The sequence below is a fragment of the Xyrauchen texanus genome, chromosome 3 (genome assembly GCF_025860055.1).
Source record: "Xyrauchen texanus isolate HMW12.3.18 chromosome 3, RBS_HiC_50CHRs, whole genome shotgun sequence".
NCBI classification, from domain to species: domain Eukaryota; kingdom Metazoa; phylum Chordata; class Actinopteri; order Cypriniformes; family Catostomidae; genus Xyrauchen; species Xyrauchen texanus.
Window position 1 is genome coordinate 57,774,877 of NC_068278.1, and position 20,345 is coordinate 57,795,221.

The 20,345-nt window shown below is 37.2% G+C and overlaps 1 protein-coding gene across 2 annotated transcripts in view; it reads left to right on the plus strand.

Moving 5' to 3' along the window:
• Positions 1 to 20,345, plus strand: part of LOC127631821 (ras-specific guanine nucleotide-releasing factor RalGPS1-like) — a 160,019-nt gene that overhangs the window by 33,972 nt on the left and 105,702 nt on the right. For both annotated transcript variants that reach the window (XM_052110185.1, XM_052110193.1), the window contains exon 6: positions 10,052 to 10,144. In XM_052110185.1, coding sequence (XP_051966145.1) covers positions 10,052 to 10,144 — 93 coding nt within the window. The remainder of the gene's footprint in view (positions 1 to 10,051; positions 10,145 to 20,345) is intronic.

Genomic DNA, 20,345 nt, shown 5'->3' on the forward strand with positions numbered 1-20,345 from the left:
TTCTTATTCAATAGATACTAGTACTTATTCATTAGATACTAGTACTTATTCATTAGATACTAGTAACTATTAATTAGATACTAGTACTTATTAATTAGCTACTAGTACTTATTCAATAGATACTAGTACTTATTCATTAGAAACTAGTTCTTATTCAATAGATACTAGTACTTATTCATTAGAAACTAGTTCTTATTCAATAGATACTAGTACTTATTCATTAGATACTAGTAACTATTAATTAGATACTAGTACTTATTAATTAGCTACTAGTACTTATTCAATAGATACTAGTACTTATTCAATAGATACTAGTACTTATTCATTAGAAACTAGTTCTTATTCAATAGATACTAGTACTTATTCAATAGAAACTAGTTCTTATTCATTAGATACTAGTACTTATTCATTAGATACTAGTAACTATTAATTAGATACTAGTACTTATTAATTAGCTACTAGTACTTATTCAATAGATACTAGTACTTATTCATTAGAAACTAGTTCTTATTCAATAGATACTAGTACTTATTCATTAGAAACTAGTTCTTATTCAATAGATACTAGTACTTATTCATTAGATACTAGTACTTATTCATTAGATACTAGTAACTATTAATTAGATACTAGTACTTATTAATTAGCTACTAGTACTTATTCAATAGATACTAGTACTTATTCATTAGAAACTAGTTCTTATTCAATAGATACTAGTACTTATTCATTAGAAACTAGTTCTTATTCAATAGATACTAGTACTTATTCAATAGAAACTAGTTCTTATTCATTAGATACTAGTACTTATTCATTAGATACTAGTAACTATTAATTAGATACTAGTACTTATTAATTAGCTACTAGTACTTATTCAATAGATACTAGTACTTATTCATTAGAAACTAGTTCTTATTCAATAGATACTAGTACTTATTCAATAGAAACTAGTTCTTATTCAATAGATACTAGTACTTATTCATTAGATACTAGTAACTATTAATTAGATACTAGTACTTATTAATTAGCTACTAGTACTTATTCAATAGATACTAGTACCTAATTATTAGACACTATCCTTGCCTCTGATTTATCAGCCGAAGATCAAATTGTTCCTTCATCAGTTCCACACAGCAGAATAAAAGTCCTCCGCGGCTGCATTTGTACGGATTCTTAACGCCTTTATTGCAACTATATTTCATCTTTTTCTCATCAAACAACCAGACATAATCCGTACCGGGGAAGAGTAGACAGGGATTTTCTTCTGTGTAGAGACCATAGACTGGCGTAGACCAGCAGTTCTCAAGTGCAGGGGGGTGTGTGAAATAATTTGATAACAGCCTATACTGTATTTTCCGGACTGTAAACTAAAGTCACGTTTTTTTTATAGGTTAATGAAACACGCTGTGATTTATTCCAAAGTGACTTAGGCCAATATAATGCATTTAACTTCGTTCAAATAATCTAAATGTTGACTTTCAGAAGTATAGACACGCCAAGAAGGCGTTTATTGCTGTATTTTGGTTAATTTTTGGTGTGCGCCAGAAAGATGTTCAAAGAGACCGAGATGCGCTTTTTATTTTTCAAAGGCATGACATGATTTGTAGTCATTTTGAATGTACACAAATAAAAATATACATTTTACTCTTTTGAATGATGTCATATTATCTGTATGACTAATGACAGTGTATTAAGTTATTTCCCTGAGGAACAAATCCAGTGATGGCGCCGCGCCGCACGCTCACACAATATTATCAGTTCACTTCTGGCATGGCATTGCAACACGATGTCGAAAGTGCGTAGACTATACCACGACTTTAATTTCTCGTGCTATGTATAGGCCTACGTCAAAATAGTTTTTTTTATTTTTTTGCGTGCATATGCTACACACTGCAAATCTCTTGGGATTAGGGATGTGGAGTGCGTGCGTAGGCTGTTTTACAGTAGCCATATCATATGCACGCGAAAACTGTGTATCATATAGCTAGGCCTACATGCAAAAACTATTTTTGGTGTATAAATGGCACGATAAATTAAATTTGTGGTATAGTTACGCACTTTCATGAGACCACATAAAACAGTCAACAAAACATAAAAAGTTGCTTAATTTAATTTGTCAGCCTAAAATATAAAGGCTGTGCTGGTTAGTCAAACTCATATCCCTTGATGTGAAGTTGCGGATTTAGCCTATGTTGGGACTCGACTTTATATTAATAGATGCAAATGTTACATTGCAAATATGGAAACTTTTGGACCGAATGAGAGATGCGCGAACCCAACGTGCGTACAATTTCAGTTTCGATACAAATAAATTCGTTTAGCCTTGGCGTTTAAATAGGCTAAATGTTGTTTGTAATAAAGAGCACAAAAGGCTTTAGGCTACTGTATATTTTTTATTATAGCCTACATGGCTACTTATTTTTTTAAATCTTGTTTTCTGAATACCATTTATTGAAGGATTTGTCATAAAGTAAGGGGAAGTAAAATTTGCATAGCCTACATGTTTATTGTGTTTACAATGTTAAGGTTGTATTTTATTTACCGGCCTTTTACACTATTGCTGAGTAGGCTAATAAAAAAACGTATTGGAACTGTGAACTAGTAACTCAGTCACCTTATGAAATCTTACCAAATCTGTCGTGAAATAACCCAAGTAGACCAAAATGACAAGTTATTACCTTTATGAAAATCTTGTGTTGCAGACCTGTGTGCGAGTGAGCAGTATAAAAAATATAATAATGAATAGGCATGTAGCCTAATATAGTGCATGCTACTTTAATTTTGACATTCAATCGCATATCAGACGCAGACTATCCAAATTTTTTTATGTGAATTATGAATGCTCTCCAAAAGTCACAATCTCTGGATTGTGGTTGTTTGGCTGGTAATTATGAACCGGTTGTTTGGATTTTATTATTGGCAGTTAAGTCTTTAGTATGGTCTATATGTAAAAGTCATATTAAACGCATCTTTTCTCCCCTTAACCAATCAGCTTCTTCTATTGCCGTAGTTTAGCCTGCATTACCATATGAACTCTGATTGGATGGCTGAGAGTACTCATGTTTATGTAATAATCTGCTTGAAAGAAGATATCTCCTAATATTTCCTTACTAGTTCCTTATGAGGTTGAAGATATCTGCAAATTAATAGATACTAGTACCTATTCTGTTTTGATATCATCTATTAATTTATGACTAGTAAGTATTCCAATTTTGACTAGTATCTTTTTAAATATTACTAGTACTTATTCATTAGATACTAGTACCTATTAATTAGATACTAGTACTTATTAATTAGCTACTAGTACTTATTCAATAGATACTAGTTCCTATTAATTAGATACTAGTACTTATTCATTAGATACTAGTTCTTATTCAATAGATACTAGTACTTATTAATTAGCTACTAGTACTTATTCAATAGATACTAGTTCCTATTAATTAGATACTAGTACTTATTCATTAGATACTAGTTCTTATTCAATAGATACTAGTACTTATTAATTAGCTACTAGTACTTATTCAATAGATACTAGTTCCTATTAATTAGATACTAGTACTTATTCATTAGATACTAGTTCTTATTCAATAGATACTAGTACTTATTAATTAGCTACTAGTACTTATTCAATAGATACTAGTTCCTATTAATTAGATACTAGTACTTATTCATTAGATACTAGTTCTTATTCAATAGATACTAGTACTTATTAATTAGCTACTAGTACTTATTCAATAGATACTAGTTCCTATTAATTAGATACTAGTACTTATTCATTAGACACTAGTACCTATTAATTAGATACTAGTACTTATTAATTAGCTACTAGTACTTATTCAATAGATACTAGTTCCTATTAATTAGATACTAGTATTTATTCCAGATGTTACTAGTAACTATTCTTATCTTACTAGTCACAACTGCTTTTTTACTAGTCTTATGTTATGACTAGTCAGAACGGCCACTGTATAGTTCAATTCAAAATCTTACTAGTAAAATAAAAAATCTTAGTAACATTTGGAATAAATACTAGTATCTAATAAATAGATACTAGTATCTATTGAATAAGTACTAGTATTTAATGAATAAGTACTAGTATCTAATGAATAAGTACTAGTATCTATTGAATAAGTACTAGTAGCTAATGAATAAGTACTAGTAGCTAATGAATAAGTACTAGTATCTATTGAATAAGTACTAGTAGCTAATTGATAAGTACTAGTATCTAATGAATAAGTACTAGTAGCTAATGAATAAGTACTAGTATCTATTGAATAAGTACTAGTAGCTAATGAATAAGTACTAGTATCTAAAAAATAAGTACTAGTACCTAAAGAATAACTACCAGTATCTAATATATATGTACTAGTCACAATTGGAATAGATACTAGTCAGAACTGAATAGTTGATATCTAAATGACAGATCCCCATAGAAGTCAATGGCAAAAAAAAATTTTTTGTTACTAGTAACAAAAGAATAGTTACTAGTGACTATCGAAATAAGTACTAGTATCTAATGAATAAGTACTAGTATCTAATGAATAAGTACTAGTATCTATTGAATAAGCACTAGTACCTAAAGAATAAGCACTAGTAGCTAATGAATAAGCACTAGTAGCTAATGAATAAGTACTAGTATCTATTTAATAGGTACTAGTATCTAATGAATAAGTACTAGTATCTATTGAATAAGCACTAGTACCTAAAGAATAAGCACTAGTAGCTAATGAATAAGCACTAGTATCTGTTGAATAAGCACTAGTAGCTAATGAATAAGTACTAGTACTTAATGGAATAGATACTAGTATCTAAAAAATAAGCACTAGTAGCCTGAAAATAGAGACTAGTAGGTTAAAATGATTAAATGTTAAAACGGCTTGCCATATGCCTCTTTATCAGCGCGTCATATATGCCCATATATGGCTTTTCTGTCATCTGTACTTAATAATATAATAGTGTTTAATAAAGAGTGGCTTTACTCGTAGTGCCACATAGTCGACATTTCACATCCGAACCTCTGCGTTACATGTACTGAACCATGTGTCATTTTGCAAAAATGACACGCATTCCTCCAGAACAAATATTTTGGAAGGCAACCTTACATCAGAGTCAGGATCACAGCTATAGTATGGAGCCATAAACGATGCCTGTATTGGCAGCTCAATACATTTTTGAATTTAGGGCTTTTCCAGTGTATGGATTAGAAACAGTAATTTCACTCAGATGATGTTGAATTTCTCGATCTCATGCTTAAACAAATGCTGATTATATTCATTGTGTCATTGTGAGTTTTTTTATAATAAACTTCATAGATTGAGTTTATTATAACTATGCATGTTTCACTTTTATTCATTGATTTCACATCTGTGTGCTTTGGAAACCTTTAGTCACTCTAGAGAGGCCCTGTGTTATTCTCCTAATCGCACGAAACATTTCTGCTATGCTGCATCAATAAAAGCCACGTCAGTGATGCAGCTGGAATATCTGCTGATTTCTACACCAGAGAGCTCTTGATACTTGTGAGCCGTCACTCAACTATCTCATTAATAATTCTCAGAGGAACACAAGCTGTACAAAACTAGTCATATTATCAGTGTTAATCTCGTCAACAAAATGACTGACGGACTTAAAGACGGGATGGAAAAGACGCATCATGACGATACTCAAAAGCTTTTGATTAAAAGGTACTTTTGACGAACGTATGACGAGAAAACAATTATATTGCAAGACATTAATTATGCACTGTAATACTTCCCAAAGAAGGAGGACAGGAAACAGGTCTTCACCACAAGGTAAGGTTTTTAATTCCCTTTTGCTTCGTACAATTATCACACATACAATACAATACAATGCCAAACACTTGAGTTCGCTTGTCATCTCTCTCCCTCGTGGGGCCCTCTCGCTGCCTTTTTATGGCGCTCTCCTCGTACTCACTGAAATTAGAGACAGGTGTTAGACATAATTTAGCTCAGGTGTAAGCGCCCTTACCGCTTTTCTCTCCCGGACGGGCGCTTGACCACGCCCCCGCCGCCACATGCACACTGTTTTTATTTATTTATTTTTTGAAAGAAAGACAATTCTACAAACCGTTGATTCAAATAGACCAGTCATAGTATGTTGGGGATTTCCTCATTTGAGCTGAACACCTGTACAATTAACTTTGCATACGTGTTCATTTCCTCACCCAAACACATACTGTATATGTGACATTAATCAGCACTATCCACAACATCAACTTAATAGTACAACTTGCATCTGCACAGACAATGAATCAAATGAACAATTGAACTTGAACTACAGTAAAGTTACGTGCTAGTCAGAATGCGTATCTTGCAAGCCTTAAAAACATAAAAGCACTACACATTACTCAATATCCTAAACTACCTAAACATGAGGACTTCACTACGGGGAACCTTTTTAACCCTTTAAGACCTGAGGGTGGTTTGAAAAATTTCCTGTTTCAGTGTTCAAGTTTTTGATATCATTTTAAAGAAAACATAATTTTTTTTTAATGATATAGATTGATAACTTATGAGATCTTATTTTTCTGAGGTGACATTATATGTCTCAGGGTGTAAGTAAGGTAGCTCCGAAAATAGAAAATCTCCAAAGCATGCAGGCATGAGTAACAAGAACTCATTCAGTTTCATTCTGTAACATTTGAGCCATCATTGAGTCTGTGTCTGATGGCCATATGTAATTAGAGTGAATGATCCTCTCTGCCCATATTTGGATGACTTCCACCTCTGGTTTCAGCGATCTAAATACAAATATGATTGGTTTAGCATTCCATGACACTAGACAACATTATACATCATTTCCGATGAAGTTGTCTGATCCCGGAAAGCTAAAATGTTTTTAGCCAGATAGCACACTATGTGCTGTGTACACATTGTGCTTCACATGAATTATCTAACGAGCTACATTTTGTTGTATTGCAGCCTTATGCTAAAATGCTTTAAATATTTATTTTTCACATCAATCTACACTCCTTAACCCATAATGACAAAGCAAAAAACTGATTTCTGATAACTTTGCAAATGTATTAAAAAGAAAAAACTGAAATATCACATTGAAATAAGTATTCAGACCCTTTGCTATTACATTTGAAATTTAGCTCCAGTGCATCCCATTTCTCTGGATCATCTTTGAGATGTTTCTACACTTTGATTGGAGTCCACTTGTGGCAAATTCAATTGTCTATATAAGGTCTCACAGGTGGAAATACTTATCAGAGCAAAAACCAAGCCATGAGGTCAAAGGAACTGCCTGCAGAGCTCAGAGACAGGATTGTGTCGAGGCACAGATCTGGGGAAGGCTACAAAAATATTTCAGCTGCATTGAATGTTCCCAAGAGCACAGTGACCTCCATAATTCTTAAATGGAAGAAGTTTGGAACAACCAGGACTGAAAACTGAAAACCAAACTGAGCAATCGGAGGAGAAGGGCCTTGATAAGAGAGGTGACCAAGAAACAGATGGTCACTCTGGTTGAGCTCCAGAGATCATGTGTGGAGATGGGAGAAACATGCAGAAGGACAACCATCACTGCAACACTCCACCGATCTGGACTTTATGGGAGAGTGGCCTGTCGGACGCTTCTCCTCAATGCAATAAAGCACCTAAAGGACCTTCAGACTGTGAGAAACAAGATTCTCTGGTCTGATGAAACGAAGATTGAACTGTTTGGCCTCAATTCCAAGCATCATGACTGGAGGAAACCAGGCACCCCTCATCACCTGCACAATACCATCCCAATGGTGAAGCATGGTGGTGGTAGCATCATGCTGTGGGGGTGTTTTTCAGCGGGGACTGGTCAGGGTTGAAGGAAAGCCGAACACAGCAAAAGACAGAGATTACATTTACATTTACATTTACATTTATGCATTTGGCAGACGCTTTTATCCAAAGCGACTTACAGTGCACTTATTACAGGGACAATCCCCCCCAGAACAACATGAAGTTAAGTGCCTTGCTCAAGGGCACAATGGTGGTGGCCGTGGGGTTCGAACCAACGACCTTCTGATTAACAGCCCTGTGCTTTAGCCACTACGCCACCACCACTCCAGAGATATCCTTAATGAAAACCTGGTGCATAGTGCTCAGGACCTCAGATTGGGCTAAAGGTTTACCTTCTAACAGGACAATGACCCTAAGCACACAGCCAAGAAAAAACAAGAGTGGCATAGGGTAACTCTGAGAATGTCCTGGAGTGTCCCAGCCAGAGCCCGGACTTGAACCCAATCAAACAGCTCTGGGGAGACCTGAACATGTCTGTCCAACGACGGTCCCCATCCAACCTGACAGAGCTTGAGAGGATCTGCAGAGAAGAATGGCAGAGAATTCACAAATCCAGCAGTACAAAGCTTGTCGCATCATACCCAATAAGACTTGAGGCTGTAATCGCTGACAAAGGTGCTTCAACTAAGCACTGAGTTAAGGGTCTGAATACTTATGTCAATATTTTCAGTTTTTTCTTATTAATAAATTTGCATAGTTATCAAAAATCTGTATTTTGCTTCATGATTAAGGGGTATGCAGTGTAGACTGATGTGAAAATATAAAATCATTTAAAGCATTTTAACAAAATGTGAAAAAAATCAAGGGGTCTGAATACTTTCTGAATGCACCATATGCTTCCGATTACCTTGTGTGTGGGCTCGTTTTAAAGATAATCACCTTCTCTTAAGTAATGGTGTGTGATATTATGTTCTGTTTATTTTTTGTAAAGTTATAAGTGAAAATGCAGCATATATGCAACATCTGTTTACATGTAACATGCACTCTAAGTCAAAGACATATTCTTAGCTATTACTCGCTATATTTTTGTCCATGAGTAAAACAAATGGCTCGTTGTTTTCTACTCTTTGAGAGCTTTCCAACAACATATGACACGTGCCTATTTGACCAGTTTGATGTTTTTAACAAATACATTTTTTTTTTTTTATAATACATGCACTGTACATTAAAGCTTCTAAGCTTTACTTAGAACCAACTATTTGCATGTGTACACCCACAGCGCAAACACTCACATCTATGCCCACTTACACTTTGCAAGGATTAGCACTCTCTCACAAAAATGGGATAAGACATGGTCGTTGCGCTGTGCCTAACGCCGTCACAAAGATAGTACCCTTGAAGCTACAGCAAACTTGCCTTTTGATGCACAGTGCTGTTAAACAGAAGTACTAAAAATATCCTAATTCTAAGGGGCCATTTAAAATGAATGCATTCTTGCACTGAAAAAAGCATGATGTAGTGCAATTTATACATCAGGGACGTGTTACAGGTGAAGTTTTTATTTTTTATTTCTCGACAAAGAATCCTAAAACTTTTAATTGTAATTATGCATTAAATGCATATGAAAACAGTTGACTTGATGTTGTTGCAAAAACGCATTTGGTGTGAACGCCCCTTAAAGATGTAAAAAAGGGTTGAACATGGTCATGAAGTTAATGTCAAAAGGGGATCTTTAAATTATACAAAAATGGTGATATGGCCCCTTTAAATCCTGATGCTAAATGAACCTCTACCTTTACCTGTCATGTTATGGAGCTGATAAAGGGGTTCCTCTTTGCTGAAGCAAGCACAAAGACAAACAAAAGCGGTTTTCCCTACAGTCAAGCATTTTTACAGCTTCATTGTGGGTGTAATGATGAAAGCAGGTGTGTTTTTTTTGTATTATTATTTTGTGGAAGACGTCCAATCAGAGAGCAGAAGAGAGTTTATTGTGTGGGTGGTAGTTGTGACATCATCTAACCTAACAAACAGACAGTAGTACGTGTCTGTTTCTCTGTTTTAAATGTGCATGTCGATTTTCTCCTTTTCCTGAAAAATGAAAGCTTATGTTTTATTAGCAGTCAACATTTGATTACATATAAAAATGATTAGCAAAACACAATCAAATAAAACAACCAAGTGAATACAAAGTAACAATCTCTCTCTCTCTCTCTCTCTCTCTCTCCTTCTCAGTATAAAGTCCTTTCTGTGGTTCTGCATTGAGCTTTGTGAAGGTATAGCTATTACTGACAAAAATAATTGGTGTTCTCTTTCTGCAGAAACTTCTGGAACTAAATAACATGCATTCTCTGGTGTCAGTGGTGTCAGCATTGCAGAGCGCTCCCATCTTCAGACTCAGCAAGACCTGGGCGGTAAGACACAAACACATTGCTATACTACTGTGGCAGGGCGGGGCTGGGTGGTGATCCTACACACCCGGTCCAGGGTTTCGGCACCAGTGTAACGTAGTTCAAGGGAAAGGAGGAGGCGAGAACCTGCTTGACAATGTAAATAACATTTTAATTTCAAACTCATACAGAAGACAAACACACACATGACGGACATGTCCGTAAACGATCTCTCTCTCCCGCACGATCCTCTGCAGTCGACCTTTATCCCTCTCGGAGACTTGATTAGCCTAATACGGGACCGAGTGTGTAGGATCACCACCCGGCCCCGCCCTCCGCCCTGCCACAACTACTCTTAGTTTCGTATTTAAACTCTGCTGACCTACTACATTTGCTATATGTGCAGTATGTAATGAGTGCAAGTTATATTAGCCGCTTATTTGATCAAACGTTTGAAAATTTTTACACAAAATGTAATTAAAAATGCAAAATAACCATTTTTATTTCCAAGTTGATAACTGGACGACACTCGCATGCAATGTGATGATGCCATGTGATGGCAATTTAGCATATTACTGTTTGCAATGCTTATTTGACATAATACTTACTATTTAAAAAAATAAATAAAATATAGACAGTATATATATTGTGAACTATTTAGTAGGGATGCACCGATATTTATTGGCCAGTTGTTGACCAAAAATATTTTTTTTACCTCTTTGTAAATTGTTAAAGCATTCTGAAGTAAAACAGTGATCCGATGATAAAATAAGGTAAGTTGCAAAATATCGGTATTGCTATCAGCCTATATTTTTTTTGTTGTTGACTAAAATCGGTTTCAGGATCAGCCAAAACATTTTATATCGGCGCATCCCTAGTTTTTAGTAAGTAACAGAGGTTTTGTCAAATTTAGCAACATTTTGGAGACAATTTTAGCCCCCCTTGTATAGCTAAGCAAACACACACACACACACACACACACACACACACACACATACACACACACACACACACACACACACACTCCAGCTGTGCAGTCATTTTAATGTCTACATCTGACTCATAAAAATGTGTTGCTCATACATCAGAGAATAATTTTTTCCACACTTTGTTCGCTTTGTTGTTTAATTATCTTTCCCCTGTTCCGCTGACAGCATCCTCGTTTTAAAATGGAAAATTACACATTAACGTTTTAGAAGCGTTATAATGGGTGTGAAAAGGGATTTTGGATCCAAGCTTAACACTTCACTCATACGACATGAGATTTCAATAATTTGTGGATTGTAGATTGGACCAAAATGAGAGTTTTGGCCAAAACCGAAATTCTGAACACACTTCGAATTTGGCCATAACAAGGTGTATTAGAAGGGAGCAAAATGTGATTGCCATATATACAGTACTGTGCAAAAGTCTTATTTTTTTAAGTCTTAGGCGTTTAAGATGTTTCCCAAAAGTCTTATTTGTCTTAAGATGGTTATTTATATCTTCAGCTTTGGTGTGTTAATTGGAAATATAAATGTTAGACTCCCAAACATTACTTTTGCAAATAGAAAAGATTAGAATAGAAGAACAGGGAGCCCTGCAACAGATGTCATGACCCCCACAGAGCCCCCCACTGAACATCGTCCCAGTATGAGATTACATAAAGAGACAGAAGCAATTGAGACAGCCGAAATATATAGAAGAACTGTGACGAATTCTCCAAGAAGCTTGAAACATCCTAGAAAAACTGTGTCCAGGTGTCTCTAGGAGAATTGGTGCCGTTTTAAAGGCAAAAGTGTTCACACCAACTATTAATTAACTTTTTTTTATTTTTACTGGACTTTGTATGATGTTAACTGATTAATGAAAACTATTTATGGCATTATTTTTTTTTTTTTTTAAGAAATCCACTCATTTTTTTTTTTTTTTTTCACATTTTAGAATAATAGTAAAGCCATCAAAACTATGGAATAACATAAATGGAACTATGGGAATTATTTTGTGACAAAAAAATTCAAAACTGTTACATTTTAGCATCTTCAAAGTAGTCCCCCTTTGCCTTGAATTTGCAGACATGAACTCTTGACCTTTTCTCAACCAACCTTTTGAGAAATCACCCTGGGATGCTTTTTATATACATATCTCATGTGAGTAGGGCTGCACATTATAGCAAAAATCACAATTGTCAATTATTGCCCTTGATATTGTAATCGCGATTTATTAATGTCCATTAAAATATTAAATTACTCTGACATCACAAAGCAAACGTGTGGTTCTTCAGAGTAGCAGATTTCAATGGTGGATACGAGCTGTGCTCCAGTTTCTTTCAAGCATTATATTGTATTGTATATTATACTGTAATAATGTTTGTTAAGGTAAGGCTAACATTCGTAACCGTAAGGTAACGGTGAACATACACGTTTTAACAAGGCACGGTGACCCTTCAGCCCACCTTACCGTTTATCATGCGCAGAAACTTTGCTGGGTGAAAAACAATCTGGAATCATATATTGCAGTCTAACGGTCCCATGAAGTCTTCTTTGCAAACTGAACTTCTTCAGAATGTCGAATAAACAATGACGGATGCAGTCCAACTAATGAAACAGAACGCAGGTGTCTCGAGATGCGTTTTAAGTTCTCTTTTAGTTGACACAGTGTTTAAGAAATGCAACGGCCCTGTACGAGATGCTGAAATACAGCAAAATACAACGCAATGGTCAAAGACGCCCATCCGGCACATATTTACATAGAAAACAGGCACACTAAAACATGTTTGGTGTGAATAGCTCCTAAATCTGTGAGTGAGAGCATATGCTCAAAAGTTATGTAGTCCTATTTATTTGTTAATTAATTACAAACCCGAAGTTATTACTAAAACAAACTGATCCGGACTTTGCCCAAAACCAGACGACTTGTTGGGTCCCATCGGGCTCGGGTCGAGTATCAGACCTCTACACATTGCACAGCCCTGCTTTAACCCAAAGTATGTAACTTGCACTAGTTTTGCTCTGCGTTGGGTGTAATTTAATTACAAAGTAATTAGTCGCTATAATCAAATAGCTTTTTAGTCCGAAAAAGTAGCGTCATGCATTACAGTTTAAATTCTTGTAATCAGATTACAGTTACTGACTTTCAATTAATTTAATTACTTTTAAGTACATTATAGGGTTATGCTTATTTCTAATATATTATTTATGTAGAATACATGAATTTTGGCCCCGTAACGAGTCATTGTGAAGGAGATGTGAGGTGCTGAGTGTATGACTTTCGTGTAACCTTAAACAAGGGTAGTCTCAGCTCACGGCCCAACAACTGCCGATGTTAACCTGCTGGGGTACCCGGATCTGAAATGGGCCATCCTATAGCAGGTTGGCTGGAACCCTGAGCAACATCATCAGTGCTTCTGGGTGCTGACCTACGAGGAATTTTGCTGCCCATTCGCTTTCCGGGCCACTTCCAGGACTAGTGTTCTGATGGATGTGGGCATGTTGGTCTGGGTCTCCGACGTGCCACATAACGCCCCCAACTGAGCAGGGACGTACCAGATACCTGTGAGTATTCAAGGGGGTACATAACGGCCTTGGTGGATTCGGGTTGTAATCAAACCTCGATTCACCAATGCTTGGTTCAACGAGAGGCTTTGGGTAAAGCACATAGTGTGAAGGTGAGGTGTGCATGGAGGAGATATTGAGGAGATTATTTGCGGATGGGTCCTGGACCAAAGTGTCTCAGTGTGTTGTTTGCAATTCGCTGGCTGGAAAGGCAGAGCTTGGGCCATTGGTGTCAGTTCCATGACAGGATGACTGAAGGGAGGGGGAAGATAGATGGTAAACGCCTCCAGCCAGACATTGCACTCGTGTATCTGTACTTTTCTTTTATAAATGATAGGTTGTATCGAGTGATGCAGGAAGCTCAGACAAAAGAGGATACAACCCAGTTGTTGGTACCGAAGAGCTCTCGGGATATGTTATTCCAGATGGCTCATAATCCGATTGCAGGTCACTTAGGATGATAAAAAACTCTAAACCGTCTTATGGCCCATTTATATTGGCCGGACATTCACAGATAATGTTTGCAGGTGTTGCGCGGCGTGCCGTGAATGTCAGCTGGTGAATCCACCGGCCACCCCAAGAGCTCCTTTGAGCCCACTTCCTTAGATCGATGTCCCCTTCCAAGGAATTGGTATTGAACTTGTAGGGCCATTAGAGCTGACGGCTCATGGACTACGCAATGCGTTATCTGGAAGCAGTGCCTCTACGCAGCTTTTCAGCACGTAGTGTGCTTTTGAATTGAGATAAGTGGCTTGATCCCCTGTTATTTGCAGTGCAGTTCCCACAAGCTCCTGGGGTTCTCCCCATTTGAATGATTGTATGGGTGTAAGCCTCTTGGTGTCTAGACGTTGTGAGGGAAAATTGGGTGGAGGGACCTTCAAACAGCAAAAACTGAATTCAATTTGTTCTTGACCTGAGAGCAAAACTCCACACATTGGGGCAGCTATCACAGGAGAATTCGCTACAGGCTTAAGAATGTCAATCCCTGCTGTATAACAGGGGGGCTCGGCTACAGGAATTTACACAGGGAGATTGTCAAAAATGCCATTGCGGCTTGTCCTACACCCAAGTTCAAAAAGGGGGTGAGACATTTCCTGGGGTTGACTGGCTATTATGTTTGTGATAATAAAACTATGATGTTTGTGCCTAATTATTTGGACGTCACCAGCCCGCTAACTGATCTTACTAAAGGATCACAAGACCTGGTCCAGTGGATTGAGCCATGCCAACAGGCTTGCTTACAAGTAAAAGCCGCACTCTGTGGCTGTCCATTAGCTGAAAGCTCTCTGTAAGAGAGACTGGGTACAGCACAATAGAAAAGGAGTGTCTGGCAATCAAGTGGGCGGTCCTCACTCTCCGGTACTACCTGCTTGGGGGGGCCTTCACTCTCTTTTCGGACCACGGCCCACTCCAATGTCTCCACTGCATGAAGGATGCTTATGCTGATCGTTGCATGGACTTGTTGGTATCTGGCACTTCAGCCCTCTGAATTTGAGGCGGTCCTCACTTGGAGTCTGTGGCTGGCCGGACAGTTCCCAGGCCTGAGTCGGGCAGTGGGGTATGTGTAGGCGGTGGTGTGGCCGAGTGCCGTGCGTGAAGCATGGGAGATGAGTAGTGAATGATTTCCACCTGTGCTTTACACCTGTCTTATGTTTCAGTGAGGAGTGATTGAGGCTTTTAAGGAGAGGAGACAGCGGCAGTCGAGAGAGAGAGCCCAGCTGTGAAGCTGCTTGTGTGTTGGCTGTTGCCATGTTTTCAACCTTTTGAGTTTTTGAACTGAAGCTTCACCATTGTGCTTTAAGCTAACGTTTTTATTTTGTTAATAAAAAAGTGACATCTCACGATTCCTCGTTCCTTGAACCTCATTACATACAACAAACAAATCAACTGAAAATGTTCATCTGGAGCATCTGCCATGACTTTCTAACATTTATTACCTCTCATGAGTTTGCATCCCTATAGTTAAGTAATCTGATTACAATTTTATAGAAATAATTATTAATTTGTAGTGGATTACTATTTTTAAGTAAGTTTCCCAACACTGGTTGTGCTACATGAATGTTGAGGAATTGTGTGCTATAAACCTTAGTCATGGGGGGTTTGCCATATTAAATTTTTTCGATTGAGAACCAGGCTGCTGATAGATGTGCATTCCTACACAAGCATGAGACAATTTTTGCATGCTGGACAGTAAAACAGGCAAAAAATATATATATTCAAATAGGCATTTGAGGCATATCTAGGGACCAGAAAACTCACACTCAGAACACCATAACTTTTGTTTTGGTCAAGCACTAACATTTTCCTTACAAAATGTTCAAATCGATTTTCTAAAGACATTGATGATGGTGATGGGGAAAACAGGAAAGTATTACATGGCGAGCTACACCACCAACTTTATGGACCATCTGCAGGTTTGATTTTTACCATGGTGAATGGAGCCTTGTTTGTTGCCTAACTAGTCTCGAGAGACCAGTAGCGCTTGTTTTATCCCTCAGTTACAGTCATCCAATGGGTCTTTCCATACACCTGCTCTCTCAGCCAGAGATGTCCAGATGGTGTTGCCAGATCCTGCACAGATTTCCCCACTGTCATGCCCAATAGCAGCTGACACCCCATTACAGACGAGGATTACATGGAACATGAGCTTACTCTGTGGCTTTGTTGCAAATAGGTCAATTCAAGCTATGGTAATGGCAAATGCAGAATGAAGACTATACTGTGTTCTCAAGAAGGATTAGGCGTTGAATGAGAGCTTTTCAGCAGACATCAACGGCAGGAACTGAGAATTATGATCTGAATCGCAGATTGAGAAAATGTAGGTTAATTTTTAGACGTTAGGCCCTTTTTTGGCTCGTAAATGCAAACCCGCCTGAAATACTGGACAATGGGGTCTGAGGCCTGAGATCAATAGTGGCCATCTATTTTAACTTATTTTCTAATTGAATAAAAATGTACATTTACATTGCAGATTACATTATCAGCATTACAGAAGCCCGAACTGCACTTTTTGCTTGCTAGCTAATAATTAGCATGCAGTACCAACCTGGGCCACCGGGTGCTACTATCAGTAAGCTTGAAATCTTACAAGGTGACAGATGACAGCTCTGGTACTTGATCTGTTGATTTTCAGAATGTGAAATCACGTTTTCAGTGCAAATGTGAATGGATTGTTTTTGTACTACTTAGGGTTCGAATGATGTCAAAGGTCGATTTGTTTAAATGATGATGAAGTCTGTTTTCCGAAACTTGGGTATGCACCTGATTGGTCCAAGCAATCTAAGGGTGTGAAAGGACCCTTACGGTACATATTGTGCTGGAGTTCAAACGAACCGCCATTTTCAAGCAACCCTCTAAGCATAATTTAACGGGAAAAGGTATTAACCAAATTGGGAAGGGGGCATATCCACATACTGTATGTAGACTATTCATAAGACTTCATGTGCTATGGTATGTGAGAGGGTTTAATCCCACTTTAGCTTTTTTGTTTTTGTTTAATTCCTATTCTAGCAATGTATATGATGTCATGGAATTGCATTTATAATGATACAAGCTCACACTTCCACATATAACATTTAAGTGCTACTATATCAAAAAAGTACAACATTATATTTATGGGCCAGGGCTTTGGACAGGTTTTTACCAAACTCCTGCATTGATACGGCAAGAGTTTATTTAGATAAATTCTTCAATATTTACAGTGTTTGTTGAAGTTCAAATATTGCATAATGTATGATTGCCCCTTTTAAATAATTCGATATTTGCACAATTATTACACTTACTGCATTGTTACATTTGGCTATGTTTGCTTATATGTATAATTTGAACGATTTACAAGTATTGACTTACATTGATGTGAGGACCGGGCGCTAAAATGGTAACGTCTCTTTAAGAGACCCGGCGGCTCCGTGAACAAGTGTTTATAGTTGAATGAGCACATCGCACATTAACGAGAGAAGTTGCATGGTAGTTTTTCCCTCATCCGTGTAATGTGTGATTAGAATTAATGTCTCTCTTTCCTTTTCGACTAACAGCTGACTGTAAACAACAGAAAGGGTCATTATGAAGAGACATTACGAAATGAAAATGGAGTGTGTGGATTTCATCTTTCGTCACATTGCACGGAAAGCTTCAAACGCAAACTTTACTTGGATAATGTGTATTGAATTAAGTGTACATTGAATGAATGGAAGATACATGGATTTACATTTACATTTATACATTTGTTTGGCACTTTTTCCCAAAGCAACATACCATAGTGTGCATTCAAGGTACCGGTATACACCCCTTAATTTTTCGCGGTGGTGACATCACTCTGCTTACATTTAATATATAATTTACCATCTATAAATGTAATGAATGTTAACAAATTATACATATTTTCAGATGTCTAAGGGTTCAACGTTGATATCCGATCTCTGTTTCACAATAGCAATGAGTACAAATGAAAACATGCAATATCAAAACAGGACTTTTATTATGAAAACATGATCACCAGATGAATCCAGTTTAACACACTTGGGTCAATTGTACATGACAAGGGTTCATTTAAAAACATCCAATAGCATTTTTTGTCCATAAAAGTGATATATTCTCCATTGTTTACATGCGATATCGCCTGAAAGAATTACCCTTCGTCATCGTTCTTCAACAAACTATGCAATCAGAGTAGCATTCGTGTTGTAAAACAGCTTCTCTAACTTTAAAAAAGAACAACATATATTAATTCTGAAACTAGGGGAAAACAGCCCAAAGTGTCTTCTTTCAAAAGATACTACAACTGCATCCATACTCCAAAGGGTCCCGTAAATACAACCATTTAAGTTCAGGTATGTCATTTTCATGGTTTGTGCGTAAAAAGGGGGTGCGTTAAATTTATTATTATTATTTTTTCACATAAGTCTACACTCCCATACCCCATAATTACAAAGCAAAAAACAGATTTTTGATAACTTTGCAAATTTATTAAAAAAGAAATAACTGAAAACATTGACATAAGTATTCAGACTCTTAACTCAGTGCTTAGTTGAAGCACCTTTGTCAGCGATTACAGCCTCAAGTCTTTTTGGGTATGATGCGACAAGCTTTGCACACCTGGATTTGTGAATTCTCTGCCATTCTTCTCTGCAGATCCTCTCAAGCTCTGTCAGGTTGGATGGGGACCGTCGGTGGACAGCCATGTTCAGGTCTCTCCAGAGATGTTTGATTGGGTTCAAGTCCGGGCTCTGGCTGGGACACTCCAGGACATTCTCAGAGTTGTCTCTAAACCACTCTTGTGTTGTATTGGCTGTGTGCTTAGGGTAATTGTCCTGTCGGCCCAGTCTGAGGTCCTGAGTGCTCTGGACCAGGTTTTCATTAAGGTTATCTCTATATTTAGCTGACCAGTCCCCCAGACCCTGCCGCTGAAAAACACCCCCACAGCATGATGCTACCACCACCATGCTTCACCGTTGGGATGGTATTGTGCAGGTGATGAGCGGTGCCTGGTTTCCTCCAGTCATGACGCTTGGAATTGAGGCCAAACAGTTCAATCTTCGTTTCATCAGACCAGAGAATCTTGTTTCTCACAGTCTGAAGGTCCTTTAGGTGCTTTATTCCATTGAGGAGAGGCGTCCGACTGGCCACTCTGCCATAAAGTCCAGATCGGTGGAGTGTTGCAGTGATGGTCGTCCTTCTTCAAGTTTCTCCCATCTCCACACATGATCTCTGGAACTCAACCAGAGTGACCATCTGTTTCTTGGTCACCTCTCTTACCAAGGCCCTTCTCCTCCGATTGCTCAGTTTGGTTTTCAGTTTTCAGTCCTGGTTGTTCCAAACTTCTTCCATTTAAGAATTATGGAGGTCACTGTGCTCTTGGAAACATTCAATGCAGCTGAAATATTTTTGTAGCCTTCCCCAGATCTGTGCCTCGACACAATCCTGTCTCTGAGCTCTGCAGGCAGTTCCTTTGACCTCATGGCTTGGTTTTTGCTCAAGTGCTTTGTTTTTTTCACTATTTGTATGGATTATCATAGTTTTAAACATGTAATAAGTAGTATTTTTAAAATGGATTTTCATAGTTAAATATTGAAAGTCTGTGTCTGGAAAAGGCAAGATCAGTAAATAAAAGGCATTTGAAAGTACCAAAAGTAAATAATGAAGGCCTGGTAAAAAGTTACCAATTCAATTGTAATGAGACATTCATATAGCAAATATAGCTTGTTTTAAGAACAATCAACACATGGGACATGCAAGTGGCTGAAGTTGAGGATTCGCCCATATGTGTATTTTACAGTGGTTCTCAGTTGGTTTTGCTTCAGGACCCCAAATTTGGTGCAAAATACGTCAACAACAATTGCCGCATTTCTCTTCTTTAATATGATACTCTATTTATTTTACTCTCCCCACTTTTCACAATTATATTATTGATAATATTAATTGCATTTCATTATTTGCTACTACCATTGATTTTCCTGCTCTCTGTGACATTAAAAGAACAGACTTGTGACCCATTTTTGGATTAAAACCTTCAAGTTTAAATCCACTGATGTAAATATATATTGGAATTGATAGATAATTAAAAACAATAACATTTTTTTTTTTTTTTTGTAATGGAAGTCACAAATAGCAAAATCACACTGTTTGAAATAAGAAATTTAATTGTTTGTTATCTTTTCCGAACTTTCTGTTTGCGGTCATGTGTGTTTATATCA